The sequence below is a fragment of the Lingula anatina genome, chromosome 9 (assembly GCF_051362555.1).
Source record: "Lingula anatina isolate TDL-2025a chromosome 9, LinAna3.0, whole genome shotgun sequence".
Lineage (NCBI taxonomy): Eukaryota > Metazoa > Brachiopoda > Lingulata > Lingulida > Lingulidae > Lingula > Lingula anatina.
In genome coordinates, this window is record NC_141775.1 from 2,509,021 (window position 1) to 2,525,110 (window position 16,090).

General features: G+C 39.6%; 1 protein-coding gene across 1 annotated transcript; it reads left to right on the forward strand.

The window, feature by feature from the left end:
- Positions 1 to 1,449: 1,449 nt before the first annotated feature.
- On the forward strand, positions 1,450 to 15,488 carry LOC106154400 (leukocyte elastase inhibitor C-like). Its single transcript, XM_086995556.1, has 3 exons — positions 1,450 to 2,568; positions 2,993 to 3,184; positions 15,387 to 15,488. Exons 1-3 carry the CDS (start codon positions 1,450 to 1,452, stop codon positions 15,486 to 15,488), a joined length of 1,413 nt encoding a protein of 470 aa, XP_086851682.1.
- Positions 15,489 to 16,090: the final 602 nt, after the last annotated feature.

Below are 16,090 nucleotides of genomic sequence, written 5' to 3' on the forward strand. Positions count from 1 at the left end.
TAAGACTACCATTTCTGCCACTCCGGCGTTACCCAGTACCTACCATATTTTGTCCGACTCCTTTCACGTAGCTTTACGGCAAATATTAGAACTTTATTGCTCTTTATTACTGTTCATATGTCCGGAGGCGGAAACTGATAAAATGGCTTGTGCTCAATATCCCGGTAAACCGGTAAATTCATTTACTAATGTCTAAATACGTAACAATATGAACTATTGTAATTATGGTTCAGCCAGGCATATCTGGGGTCATTCTGAACGGATACATGAAGGATGCATTAAGGCCGTGTTCACAACCAGTTGATCCGCGAAATAACAAGTCTGTGGATCAAATATGGGGCGCATCTGTCAATGAATTCCGAGCACGGCACGCTTTCAAGTGTCGCGTCACATTTTATACGTGTGTATGTTGTGTGTGTGTGTGTGAGTGAGTGTATGTTCGTGTGTGTGTGTGTGTGTGTGTATGTGTGTGGGCGATGAAGAATTCGGAAGTGTCCTTTTGTCAAAACTTCTGGCCAACCGTAAAATTTACTGATCGCATGGAACCCCGGAATTCCATTCCTGGTGTCTCCCAGCTTTCAGCCTGGTGGTGAATGAAGATTGTGTTAGTTGCTATAACACATTCCACTTGTCGAATTATTGCTAGAATGCATTTGCTGTGCCGTGAAGCACATTATGTAAAAGCAACTTTTCCAACTCACGAATCATTGGGCGATCTGTCCCTGCCTTTGAGAGTGCCATTTGGATCCATTTCTCATTAAATAACTTAGTTCTTTAAGGATCGTGGTTCCTCACACCGCACTTTCTTCTGTGCACTACAAAAGGGAATATCGGCATAGCTTCTTTTGTTGGATGGTTTTATCGTTTTCAGTTTGAATTTGAAAATATATATACATGTAGCTTATAGTACACATTTTACCGGTAAAGCAATACGTCAAGTTGTTGGTCTTCATCTGGTAAATAAAATATTGCCGCTGGCCGTTCTAATTAACATGCTGCATGTCGAAGACATCAGGCGACCGTCACCACTGAATGTGGCTTTAGGCTTTTACGGACAGTAAACCCATCTTAGCGCAGTAATTGTATTCTCGGTTGATTAGTCAGAGGCAGGCCTGAAGATGTTTTCTCCGATAGTCTCGTGAAATTACGCGCAACCTTCACAGGTGTACAGCCCGGGGTTAGAGAGATCCCTGGATCTATAACCAATTAATAAGAATCAAAACAACAACTGTTATTTGATAATCGGTACTTTGAGTCACACTGAACAACAACAACAACAACAACAAAGAATTTTTAAGATTGCTAGGGCGTTGCCTCATCCAGCGTCATGTCAAAGCATGCGCTGCTTCGGGGTTATCGTTAGTGTATATAAATACTGATCTTCGGGCTTCTGATCAGTCAAACTACTCGCCTAACAACGACTCGGTTGGGATCAAGGCCAGGTACAGAATGAACCGTTTGTTCATAGCTTTCACCGTTTCCCTCGTGGCTCTCGTAGTACAGGCGCCAAAATGCGCTTGCACAAGTCTCACCGTGGAGGAAAGCGTCCAAAGGGTGCTCAATTTCTCCACAACAGTCTACAGCAAATTGGCATCTTCCGGTTCCGAGGGCAACTTCATATTTTCTCCATTTTCCATTTGGTCCAGCTTGGTGTCAATGGTGTATAACTGTGTGACCGGACAGGCCGGAAAGGAACTGGCCTCATTCCTCGGCGTCTCTTACTACAGCAGCAGGCAAAACCAGGAGACGCTTTCCAACTACATCAAGGAATCCTTCTCGCGGCAGCAGGTGGACATGCACGTGGTCAATCAGCGCCTGAGTGTCGACTTCACGAGCTCTTCGTGTGCCAATAGTTACAGGTTGCAGTGTAAGAAAGTCCAAGGGCAGTTTTTTAGCGCAAATTTCTCTGATGACGAGTCGCGGGAGTGGCTCGGTGACGTCATGTGGTCGTATTTGGAATCCGATGATGCTAAGTCTGTGTTCGAGGACGACCAGTTTAAGGACGCCTCAACTAACTACGTCTTAGTGGACGCTATTCGTCTTGCCCAAAGCGCAGCATTGCGCTTTGGCTACAGCCAGCAGAGCATTCAAACCTTTAGGCTGGATAAAAATCAGGCTGTCCAAGTCACCTATATCGAAGCCAAGAAAGGCAGTGTATATTACACCGGCCTCCCAGACTACAAAGCCATTGCCATTGCCATCCCGTTCGCATCCGGTTACATGGTTATCATCCGGCCTGATGATCCGGATGGTTTAGAATCCGTAGCGGAGGTTCTGCCTGAGCTAACGCTGACTGATCCGGCCGCAGACTGGGAACTGGTCCGAGTAGACAGTTTAATTTTTCCGATGATAGATTTCGGACTGGACAGGAGTTCTCACAGTGCGGCCGAGCTTGGTATAGGCAATCTGACCCTCTTTTCTCCGCTTGCTGGGGTCACTTCTTTCCCTGAAGGGGTTTACCTGGAAGATTTTCGCCACAAGTCTCTGCTCTCTTTGAAGTATAATGGCGTTGTTAGCAGAGGTGACCCTGAACTGATCAAGGACGCTGAGGTGTTTCCGGAAATTAAGGTATTCGTGTTTTTTCACATTTTGTCATTGATAAATTTTCTTTGATTTTACTTTTTATTCCCACCTCATATGGAGTGGATTTGATTCAGTTCACAAACATAAAACACTAAGACACACGTCAGTGGCCATTTTTTTTATTTCAGTGAAATTTATCAAGATATGATTTTATATTATATTAGATTATGAAACTTAAATAAAATATTTTGGTTCTAAAAATATACATGAAGGTGAAAAGGTCAACTGGGCGGGGGTGCATATTTTTTTCAAGCGGGTACAAGGATAAAATTAATAATTCTATAGAAACTACAACAGTAAATGAAAACACGCTAGGTACGGCAAAAGAGATGGGGGAATTTCTGTCTTGTTTTGTTTGCAGTGCTGCTAAAAAGAAGTTAAGAGAGGGGGGCACCCTTTTTCATTACAGGTTGACAGCCCTTTCCTTTTCTACGTGAAGCAGGATCATCTTCTTTTGTTCGTGGGGCGTGTCTTGGATCCCTCTCGTTTACAGGGACCCCCTGAAGAGAGCGCCACCGTACCACATGCTGTCAATGCTACCACCCAAGACACGACCAACCCCACTGGCTGCGCATGCCTAACGTGCCGAGACTGGAAGTCGGTATTGCTATTGTTTCTGACAGCTTGTCTTGTTTTACAAACAAATGCAAAATAAAATTGTAAGGATATTGGAAAGCACCTGAGGCTGTCAACACTGCATGACACCCTACGGGACTAGAAAACACGCGAGAATCCGGATGAGGTGAGGGCTTGCCTCTTAGCAATGAGGATAAACTGTTTTCTCCGGGAAAATCATCTTAGAAAGCTATTCAAAAGCAAAATTAAACTTGGTGCATTACGTATTGTTATGCAAAAGACTTAATCTACAGAACTTTTAACAAAGAAAACAATGAGAAAAAAAAATACACTTTTATAATACTTTCAAATTTTATTCGCTGCCTCACTGGACTTGCCAGTCTGCCACTATTTCCCGCCCCACGTTCCTCGTGATTCAAAGACGTTGAGCTGGAGTATCACAGATGATTCATGTTTGCTGTTTTTCGATAGTATTTATCACTCTAAATGTCTGATACAGGCACTTGTTGGTGATCAGTAGCGTTATATCTAATTTGTTGGCAGTATAATTCATAATTATCTTCATATTTATAATATGTATAACTTCTGAAAATCATACATTTCACTGATGATGTACTATTTTATTTCCGCTATATTTATACTGTCATTCCAATGGCTGACATATAGACATTAGAAAACACAGGTTTATTTCAGGTTGTATAGATATTTTGATGACGAGATCTTTTTTTAATTTTAAAGTTAAACACTGTATATGGGCCGCATGTCCGGCTTGTATCGGCTATTTTAATAATTAGTTTTATCAGCTTTCATTTTATTCGATTTTTTGCATGTGTGCGTGCGTGCGTGCGTGCGTGCATGCATGTATGAGTGTGTGAGTGTGTGTAAATTAATCGCCCATGAAGCTTTGTAATATTTTCGTAAAAACAAAGCTTAGGTATGTGACTACCTTTGTTAGCGCAATTTACTATGTATAATGTTGGATCAAATTTACGTATATTTGCTCTGTCCCAATTAAATAGACTTGTACAGATAATATGGTATGACACATATGTACCCTTAACGCCGTTAACGTTTCAGATGCATTATTCTCAGATAAAATACACGACTATTTAAGGATAGATAATAAGTATTTGACGTCACGCAGCCAGTGTGACGTCATTTTATGACGTCACGGACATCGTGTTGTGATGATAAATGGAAGTAAAGGTACTTTTATCGTTGTGAACCGCCCGTCTCATGTTATTTTTCTTTCTTTCTTACACATTACAATTCTTAGAATGAACTTAAAAATCCACTTTACCAATTTGACTGATTAAGAAATCAAATTCGTCACTCTTTAGTCTTTTCAATTAGCTCCCCTTTGTCTCATTCACAGTGGTTATACTTTTTATAACAGTGTTTGAGCTATAACTTTCTACCCTTGTCTTTTAATTTTGTGTACTTCATTTTTTTCGCGATGGCATCAAAGTGCAAATGAGGCGATAGTATATTCACATATACCCTGTCTATTTGGTGCATTCTGTTTAATGCGCAGCAGCAGCAGCAGATCAAAGCGGCTTATGAACACATTTGGTTGTGCCAGCCCCCCCGTGCTCAACTAACGCATTCACTTAAATTCGGCTTGTAACAAAAACTTCTTTGCTTCTAGATGTATATTTAAAACAAAGGTTTATTTCTGGGTAAATAAATTAATAAAGAGACAAATGAATAAAAGAAATAACCCGCTTGTGATAACGCTAACACAATTAGTAACAGGTATCTCGTTTCTTCTAAATTTGTGATATCGTTTAAAAACAAACGGACAGGCAGGAAGACATACATTAACAGGCAAGTCAAATGATTCACTCTTTTGACATTGAAACATGCCACATTCAAAGTTCCACAGAAAAACCGAGCTGTTTAATTGACGGATGTCACTGTCCCCGAGCAGATTATGTACATTGACCGTTGATTAAAAGGCGTCTTTAGAGAATTCAGACCAGGACAAGCAATGGTATGTGTCACGTAGAACAATCAACAGATATCAATGAAATGAATGCCGAAGTCGTCCTATGCACCATCCATTGGGTAACCAGACACAGCATCAACCACTTAGCAAATCGACTGGCGGAGAGAGACGCAGGATAGAGACGCAGGGGGTGGCCCGCCGGCATGTTATTGAGAACTCATGTACAGGTGGGCCGCCCTGCGTCTCTGTACTCTCGAGTCACCTCGCGTTGTTATAAGTATAACCGCTAAAAATACACGCACACGCTCACAAACACACACACACACACACACACACACACACACACACACACACAGTCTCATTCACTTTTTTGTTATGAACCCCGAAGTCGTCCTATTCACCATCCACGGTGTTACCAGACAGCGTATAAATCACGTAGAAATCAACTAACTAATTAACTTACTAGCTAGCTAGCTAATTACCTAACTTACAAAATAAATAAATAAATTAATTTGCCTCGCAATTTTAATATATCGTATATGCTAGTAAACATGATATCAGAAACGCATATTGCAGGGTGAAATATATTCACTCCAAAAAAGAAGCAGTCCGCATCATTGGCTTTTAACCGTCAATTGCGAAATTCTCCTTCATATTACGGTAGAGAACAAAAAAAAAAAAAAAAAAAAAAAAAAAAAAAAAAAAAAAAAAAAAAACAAGAAAAACCAGACTTATGGATCGTGGTTCTGTGAACATGGACATGACATCCCATGGTGACATTATGAAAGAGCTTTGAAATTTCCAGAAAAAAAATACTTTTGCTGTTTTTAGAACCAACGCGGATTATTTGCTTCTTGCGTCTTCTCCACGTAGACAAGAAAAACATCTATTTTACATCAAATACTATCGAGTCACCTCGCGAGAGCGGAAAGTCCGAGTAAATCCCGTGGCGCTGACCTGAGTGTATCCTTGGTCATTACAGGGCAATGAACCCCTAGAACCGAGAAATGATAGGTCATTTGCGTGTTATTCTGTAATTTGACGGCGATTTCAAATGACCTGTTGTTTTTCATTTGGCAATCCATGTATATCTGTTTTGTTTTTCCAGGTTTGCTATGAATGCACGCGTTTTTTTTTTTTTTTTTTTTTTGCTTCTCTGTGAAATGTACATTCCATTTCCATAAGAAAAATAAATAAATAAATAGATGAGTAATACGAATTGCAATTCAGAAGAAAGATCAGCAGTTTTCGTCTGCAGGTATCAGAGGTAGCTAGTGTAATTGAAAGTTATTCTTGCGTAATTTACATATATGGTAAAATTAACCTATTACAGTTTTTTTTTCTAGTTTTGTTTTCTTTTCTTTTCTTGTTCAGTAACATGCAAACGGTAAACGTATTTAGTTTTTCTGTATTGTTGCTCGGTTTGATTTTGAAACAAAAACTCAGACCTCTGCGGTTGTACATGTAACAAAGGCTCACGCCCCCAATGTTGTAACATATGCCGTCTCTGATGTTGCGTTACGTTGGAGGAAATGAGGCAATGCCGCGACAAGCTCTCGTGAGAAATAAGCAACAAAAGCACGAATACACTGTAATTAAGTCCATGGCAAGGGACACCAAAAGAGCCTTTCTTGTCATCTCTTTCTATGTACGGTAAGCCAGGTAAATGTTACACTAAGTTATGCTTTCATTGGATCGGTTTTTAAATAACACTTTCACGTCCGAAGTCTCGGATAAACTAGACCTGGGTGGTTGGTTGTCAGCACTTAATGAAAGAAATCAAAAAATTCATTTGCCTTCTTTTTATTTTGTAGATATGATGTTTTTCCAAGCCATGGCCTTTTCTTACAAGGTTTGCTAATGCTCTTCTCCATAGTCTGTAATCTTCTTTTCCGGTACATTCTGCAGCCTTGTATGTCGTCGACATGTGGTATTTATCAATACCGTAAATACTTTGTGTTATCTTTCTTTTTATATATTTATGAATGTACAATTACTTTTGCTGTATTAAAAAAATCATGCATGAGGATAAGCAATAAACCGAAAGGAAGGAAAGAGTAGAAAAAGAAGGAGGGATGGGAGGAGAAACGAAGGGAAGAAGACACTTTATCTAGAACCGACTCCCACATCTGGAAATCGCCTGAAAGAAGGAAGTGTTTCTATTCTTTTCATGGAAATCTGACCCGCAGGATGTGATCAATGATAAAGTCTTCGTTGTATTATTACCAGAACGCTCAGATCGTATCTCCATCCCAATAACTCCCTCCTCCTTACTCACATCCGCTTCCTTGCGGTGCTCCGCATCATTCAATCATTCAATTCACGACAGAATCAGTCATTTATGTCTTATGTGTCTTAAATCCTTCTTTCAATAACCCATCGACATGTTTGGTCGATCTGATACTATTATTAGAACCACCAGGCACCCCGACTAATCTTCTCGTGGCCGGCAGCAAATGACACCTACAGTAGATGACTCTCTAAGTCTTCAACTAATGTCTAAATATCAGGCCTGTCGTAAACTCTCTCGCAAGTTTGTTGCAATTCAGCAGCAATGTAATTTTTTTGCAAACTCGCTGCTGCAAACTATTTATTTAGCTTATTCAGCCGCAGATGTAGAAGAGACGACACTTTCTATTAACTGAGTAAAATTTCCAACTGGTAGTTTTAATTAGTGTACTGACAGTCAATGAAAACGCATCATTTATTTATCAAATAATATTTTAAGTTCTTTGGCACATTAAGAAAATAACAGTTTTCGTGTGAAATATGTGAAATATGAAATAGTGGTTAGTCCACTCTCTTATGACCAAACAAGTGCATTTGTACTCGTTTATATGGTTGGAATCGATTTTCGGTAAAAAAAGTACAAGAAAGTTTTCTGATTCGTTTTCACTGACTGTCAGTATATCTATTTTGTGAATTTTTTTTATCCCCCCCCCCAAAAAAAAAAGCACAAAGTAGTAGGCTGACCTAAGAACAGACAGACAAGCGGATGGCAGCTGTGCGTTCTGGAATGAAGTTATACAAAAAAGTCTACAATAATTTACAAGTCCAAACAGGTGACGGCATGACCAGTTTTCAAAGTATTCCGACGTGACGGGGGTATTCGTATCCACTGTTCCTGACATTTGTAGCAATGAGGCACATTTTTTGTAGCTTCAGTCGAAGTGAGCTGCTTGAATTCAGTCCACAGATGCCTGAACTAATGGATGAATACGGCACTGACTGAAAACACTATTAATGCCACAATTATATTCTGATGGCACATGTAATTCATCTATGTGGACTTTTGATTATGTATGTCACATACATGTTTCATACATGTTTTCACATATAAATAGTTTTCACTGATAAATAGTTTTTGATCTTTCAAGGTTGTGTAGAACGATAAGCCTTAAAAATGAGCATTTTTTGCCAATTAATTAGATTTTTGTATGAGTTTACTTTTGCACTACCGGATGGTTGCTTTCCATTGAGAGGCGAACAACGTTGGTACGTGTTGTGTTCAATACAATCGTCAATGCTTCATTCTCCCTCAGGCAATGTACATCGTACGATGAACCCATTCTGTACACTCACTGGAGTGCTCGAGCACGAAACAAAATGCAAAACAACCCTATCGTTCAACCTGTCAACAGAAGACATAAATCCGCCATTAAACATTCCTTCCAACTCCTCAGGAGCGTTGATCAATCTAATACCGTCAAACCACGGGGAGTAATTAGGTCACCACCCTGTAAGGGCAATCTCCTACAATCTGTCTGGTAAGAGCTCGAATTCACTGTAATATTTACTGTAATATTTCAACCTTATTTACCAAATATCAGGTTGTTTTTGAAAAACGGACCTTTTATAACATGTTTATTAAAAGATGAACGATTGTCACTGACAGAGGGTTGTAATAAACCTAGCACAATGATAAATAGTCTTGATTTTTTTCTGAATCTGGAATATAAGCAGAGAGGTAACAACGGGTTGATATAAAAAGAAGATCAAAATCCGAGACGGAAAAAACATTTACCGGACACATAGCAATACAGGGTCGGATCCAGGATTATTTGAAGAGGAAGGGGGGGTCCGTATTTTTAGGAATGACGCACCTAGGATTGTGAGGTCGGCGAATCTGACCCTCGCCCCTTTGGCGTAGAGTTCGGGGTCCGCTCAAGGTTCCGAAATTTTTTTGGTATTTTGGAGGGCAAACGGTGCCATTTGTTACGGTTTAGAACTATGATTCAGGTAGACTTTTTTGGTCCGATTTTTTTTCAGAAATTGGGGGAGGGGGGAGGGGGGGAGGGGGGGTGGTCAGAACCCAACTGACCTCCTTAAAGACGCATATGAAGTCAATTTTTTGCCACAAAAACCAGCCAATGCCAGCATATAGTTTCAAATAGTATAACTAAGATTATTACGAAAAGACATTGCTTAATCTTACCCGAAAATTGATATTTGAACGGATTTTTTCTGCTTCCTTCCTATGCTGTATATTCATGGGACAGAAAAGTAGGTCACATAAGTAGGTTAATTTTCTGACCAAAAATTTAAAGAAAGGAGCAGTCTAAAGCTCTTTTATGGCTGATCGAGTGATTTATTCAGTTTATCCCTTGGCATGTCGACTTTATTTGAGTCGTATAAGAAGTGGTTTATATGTGGTACTGGGAAGCCACGCTCCACCGATGCTCGGTTCATATGTACCTTAAAATCTGCCACTGCAGTACAAACCATGTCATGAATAAAGTGAAATTTTCAAAAACGAAATGATGGATGATTCCATTAACTTAGATGAACCGTTGTGGTATCATAGAAAATGTCAAAGAAGAAAATAAAGTCGACTGTCTTCATCAATCATAACATTTGAAATGAATACAGGCTTCGGAAAACTGTCAAATCTCTCGTTGATAAAGATACCACTTTATTTTCGTTATGCTGTGATGTCTACAAAGAATATTAAAACTGACAAAACTGTAATACGTGCAAATTAATTTTGTTTTTTTTTTTCTTTTTTCAAAAAGTTTGATTGTGTGTTTCTGCCTTTTATATCTCAAGCAAGTTTGTCTTTATAAGGTGTAGGCCTATAGTAGCTACAGGTAGTATATCCCGTTTTCATTGCAATGCACGCACATTAAGGCTATACATGTGCATCTCACAAAACTTTTGGTTTCCCGAATGTAATTAAAAAAAAAAAAAAAAAACGCTGTTTGAGACGCATGCCGTCGTCAAAATGGCACTCACTTTTATTTCATTGTAACCTTTCTTTTAAAAACGTTTGCAATTATTTCCTGCTCCTCTTACCCTGAGTGCCAGGGCACTATAAAGCTAGCTTGCTCACTATACCTTTTCATGTGTTGGCTTCAGAGTGCGGTATTGCTGATGTGGGTTATATATGAAATCAAGATCGAGCTGGTAATACCGAAATCTAGAAACTAGGGTAGCTCCTCTCAGCCTGCAGCGCCTTGTTTTACATGTAGCTTAACAAACATAATTCTGTGATCTCACATGATTGCCACACCTAAACACATTTCTAATCACATGAAGATCACTGCACTGCAAAGCTCATTTGATTCCATACCTTTCTCTGCAAGTACATGCGAACGGCTAGGAGAAATAAACTTGGGGGACCATTCAGATTGAGAAGAGCCGAGTGCTAGTAAGACCGCGACCTAAATATGGCGGACCTACATGAAAGGAAGATCGCTTAATCCTGTAAGGGTCTTCCGCCTCTCACGCACCTCCTCACGCGTTGTCCCTCGACCGGCTGAATTGAGCCGAGATTTAATTATTTTGCCCCTGCAGGGACGCCGCGTGGGGAGGCGTGTGAGAGGCGGAGATACCATTACAGTATTAAGCGGTCTTCTTTTCATGTAGGTCCGCTATATTTAGGTCGCGGCCTTACTAGCACTCGGCTCTTCTCAATCTGAATGGTCCCTCGGTTGCATGTACTGGAAAGACAGGCGGTGAGAATCATACACTGTACCATATTATTAGAGTGAACACAGCTTGAAAGTACACAATAAAACATCTTAACAAATTTATTTATCAAAACAAATAATCATTTCTCTCGAAACTACTCGTAAGAGTAAAAACCGAGATCGTCATTTAGGACATAAATTTCCTTTCATTCTATACCGTTCAGACGGGCACGCATTAGCGGCTGTCGTGGCAAATTGCTCACTTCATTAATGCCCTAATGAGTACTAAATTGGCGCATTCATATAAACACAATCTTCCTGCTTGGTTGGTCCAACTCTGCGGGGGATTCTGGCTAAAGTGCAATCGGTGGAATCAGCTTAATCACCACGCCATTAGTTAATTACCCCGTAGCTGCTCGATGAGGTGTGTCAAACAATTAAGGTGGTTCCACTGATTGCACTTGCGAAAATCCACCGCAGAGTTTGGCCGACCCAGCTGTGTGAATCTGAATACTACTGTAGAGCGTAAATTTCAGGATGGAATTTTGCACGTCAATTAATTTTTGTACATCAAATTCAGAAGTAGGTAATAAATTAAAAAAATATATACGATTTTGTATGAAAAAAATGAAATCTTCTTTATTACTTTGTAGTATTATTGTTCCTTTATTATAATCCTTTTGATATGTGTGATTTGCTAAAATTTGTGGAAGGTGATTTTGCAGTTTAACGGTGATGTTGATGGTGCAACAGTCGGACAAAAATGGACGCCTATCGATGTTAGGGCGCACCCCTACAAGAATTCTGGTATAATAAAACTCGGGTGACATGTCTCTCCGGGGGGAAAACACTCTCTTTACAGGGCATCATCTTTGAAACGTTATCAGTGACCACAGAAACCCGCCCGGAATCTTTGCTCTGTACATCGAATGCTTTTACTACTGTGTACGTGCCCTTTAGCATTGTCAGACAATCAGGTCTTGTACGATTAGAACTCGTTTGGTTTTTTTTTTCATGCCAAAATCAAATTTGCGTAATACCGCGTGTTCGTAGGCGAAAACATTGATAATGAAGTTTGAATAACTTGCGTGATCTCTTTGAAATGAATTGTCAGACATATTTCCTTCATCATTTTCTTACGTCTCCATATCCTGCCGTGATATTTTTAAAATGGCACACGTAAGTGCTGCGGTAGAATGGTGATCTGTCTTTGATCTTTTGTTGGCGTTCTCCTCGCCGTAGATTGCTCTGTCATGCCATGATATATACAATGTGAAAATCGTGCCGAGCGTTCTGTTGCAGGAGTTTTTGTCTCGCACGCAAAATTGCGAATATCGTCCATGGAAATGCTTCGGGAAATTTCAGTGCAGAGATTTCAACTAGCTTGGGACAGAATTTTCTTGTTGGTCCGCTAAAAGACGATCACAAAAAAATGTTTTAAAAAATGACGGTAGGCGCGTGTATTTTTTTGTCCTGCATGAGGGCGCAGTGCTCTGAATTATTTATGAATGGTTGCACACCATCATCATCTTAGAACCTCATTTATGAAATATCTATCGGTGAAGCAATGTAGAAAAGAACAAAAAACACCGATGACGCAAGAAGATGATACAGCGATTTACAACAGGAAATGCGCGAGACGTAATGTCTTCAGTTGCGTTAAACCCATCAGATCTTATATCCGCCAGCTTTGTGACTATTATTTGAAAAAGTTTTACTGGTTCCAAATATGACTTATGCAATTATGCTTGTACATGTATGTATAGGATGAGCTCGCGACAGCTAGCTGTACCGCGTTTATACCAATATCTTCGAAATGCGCCATTAAACTTAATGTTGAAATATATTCTTCCCAAATATTCAAATAACATGCATACAATGACAAGACAAGGAGTTAAAAGAAGGGAAAAAAAGATAAAAAGGGAAAGAAAGAAAGATAGATAGAAGGAAAAAATGCCATTAAGACAAAAAAGTTACAAAGGTTGAAAATGAACACATCTCTGTGCATGTAAGAGTGCATTCCCAGAGATTTAGATCGATCCATCCGGATCGACCTAACTCCCTGGGGGTTCACGCTAAATTGCAGTCAGCCGAGCGCGCACGACAGTTAATTACCCCCTTACAGCTTTTAGTAGGCGGGACAGACGCTTAAGCCGGCTAAGCTGACAGTAATCTAGTGAGACTCACCACAGGGATAGATCGATCTAAAATATGTGGGAATGGGGTCTAAGATAACAGGCCTGTAGGATTTCATTTCACTCGGCAATTTTATTTCTGGATGATATATTGTGCCATCAACTCTGCCGGTAGTTTTGTAACGTAATCTTACTTCTCTTCGGGAGTAACATGCACATAATCAGACTCAAAAAACAGATAAATAAACAAAGCGGCCGTGTGTAATTTCCTTTCTGCATCAATTGGCAATAAAGAGAGATACGTGTCTATAACATTTGATCGTTTTTTGATGCTTTATATAATTTAAAATCAGAACTGACCTAGTTTCGTTACAAAAGAATCCGGCTACTTTTTCTGTAGAAAATCTTGTCTCATATTCTCCCGGCTTGCTGGAGGTAATTTTTCTAACAGCAATATAGCTTTAGCTTAAACCAGCGTTCGTGTTGTGGATCTGGCCTCAAGAATTCATACTAGTTATAAGTAAATATACTGTCACCCCAATCAGCAGTGTATGTGTGTGTGTGTGGGGGGGGGGGGGGAGGGGGGGGAGGTCCAATGAACATATTGAAGAAATAATACAGTTGTAAGACATCGATTTACGTCGCTTCGAAGACTATTGTGTCCTTCAGCAGGAAAATGTCAGAATCATTAGGGATCGAATTGACGTAGGACGTGAACACGCATCTTTTAATTTCTACGGCCAAAAACTTTTGTACGGTACAGACAAAGCGTGCTTTCAAAATGCTTCGTAAAAATCAATAAATCTGTCACTTTCATTCGTTTGCAAATTTCTTACGCTAATAGTTTGGTCCGTTGCCCGTTCTCAAATATTGTCCATTAGCCGAACTGTTAATATTTACTGCGGATAAGCACATTTGTTGTGACGTTAGATAACAGGCAAAAAAACACATTTAATTCAGTTTCCATTTCTTTCGAAATACCACCGACATCGTTTCAGTAACAGGTTTCGTTTTAAATATACTTTCGTTTCTGTACATAAAAAAATCTGAACACAATGTGTCTGATATATGGGAGGGACGGTCTCTATCGGATACCAGCAGAGTTCGTGCGGATTGAAACGTCTCAAGACTTAATGTCATCCGAACGAAGGTGCCTTATTCTCCTTCTCTCTTATGTCTTTACACTTTATCTTGCCTTTTGATATCAAAAGTGAAATAAGCATCTTATCTTTCGCACGTATACCTGTGTCTTAAAACATGCCTGCCAAGATGATGCTTGATATCTAATATGGAGTTGATGCGGGAGGAAAAAAAAAGGTTCGCAGCATGAACTGCACTGAATGAGATGTAATGAGATGTATTATACTGTGATTATGTATCAGGATGGTATGGGATTAACCTTTAATATCCTGTGAAGTATTATCATGAAAGCGTATGTGTTACCCTGGGGGAAATAGGGTCTTGTCTTGTGTTCCAAGTCAGCGCACATCCCTGGCCACGTGTTATTTGAATTGGAACTCAAAATAAACCGGCAACTGAGCTCAAATCCCAAAGTGTGCGCCGGACTGAAGAACTTGAAGGTTGGCCTTAACGTCCCTTTCCGTCATTCCGCTATTTAATGAGTAGTAAATTTAATTTCCGCCTTTTACCTGTCTTTTTTATGTTGCATGCAAGCCGTCCACGTAACGTAACGATCGCTTTCGCGTCTGTATTAAGCAGGGAATTCAGATTTCTGTATTCAGCTCACATGAGAGAAGCTTGCACTTAATAAGGCTTTAAGATAAAGATGTATTTAAGAAATGTGACCTTTTATACCTACAAACACAAATGTTACTAGCTTTATTCAGAGTAAATGAAGAATTAAAATCTAAAGATCATAGACGGAAACAGACGTTGAAGTAGGTTCCTTACGCACGAAAAAGTAGCCCGTACGTTGACTCTAACCAAGCACACGGCTGTTTAGAGGTAAAGCTGGATATTCCGCATTTACAACATGTCTCAAACCATGAATTATTCCGAGAAAAGGTTTGAGTGCAACAAATGAAGAACCCTTTTCAAGAATTTTTTTTCAGCAATTTTAGGACGTTAGTAGTTTTCTATTTACTTTTTAAATTTCTGTACTTTTTAAATACACCTATTCTACTGCTGCCCATGGGCCTCAACAGATTTAAATAAATTTCATTAAATTGAAAATTTTCATTGTTTTAATTTTTTCTTACTTCCATCCTTTTTTAGAGGAGGATTGGCCATCCAAAGACGAGGTTCACACACAGGGACCAGTATGCCAAAGTCACATTTAGTGTGGGTGAGATGGAACGGGAAGGTAGAAATGTGTAAGACTGGATTCCCATACTTAGAACGATCCATGTGGACCGACCTAACTCCCTGGGGGTTCACGCTAAATTGCTTTCAGCTCAAGAGGCTTAATGTCTGTTACATCTACCGAATTAGCTAGAGGTAAAGATAATTACCCCCTAACAACTTTTCTAGGCGTGACAGACATTTAAGCCGGTTAGTTTGATAGCAATTTAGTGAGACTCCCGTGGGAGATAGATCGATCCAAATATCTGTGGGAATGGTCCCTAAGAATGATAACTGACTTCAGCAATTGGATTCTTGGAAGCTGACATATACTTTCCGAACTTCGACCTCACGATGCGGTTCGGTAAACGTCTCCTTCCAGTCTATGTGCACTGACTGTGCCACTGGCCTTTTTTAATTAATTATTTTCTCGTAACGGTTTTCTGGCGGCGGCAATTATGTAAATAATTAATGGAGTGGATAGGCGAACTAATGACTAAAAGAGTGGTTTATAATTAAAAAACGTGAATGAATGAAAAGAACAATAAATTATAATTACACATTGATGTATACCACTTGATTCATCAAATACACAAACGAACAGACAGATTTGAAAGAACAAACTATCAAAAAAACTA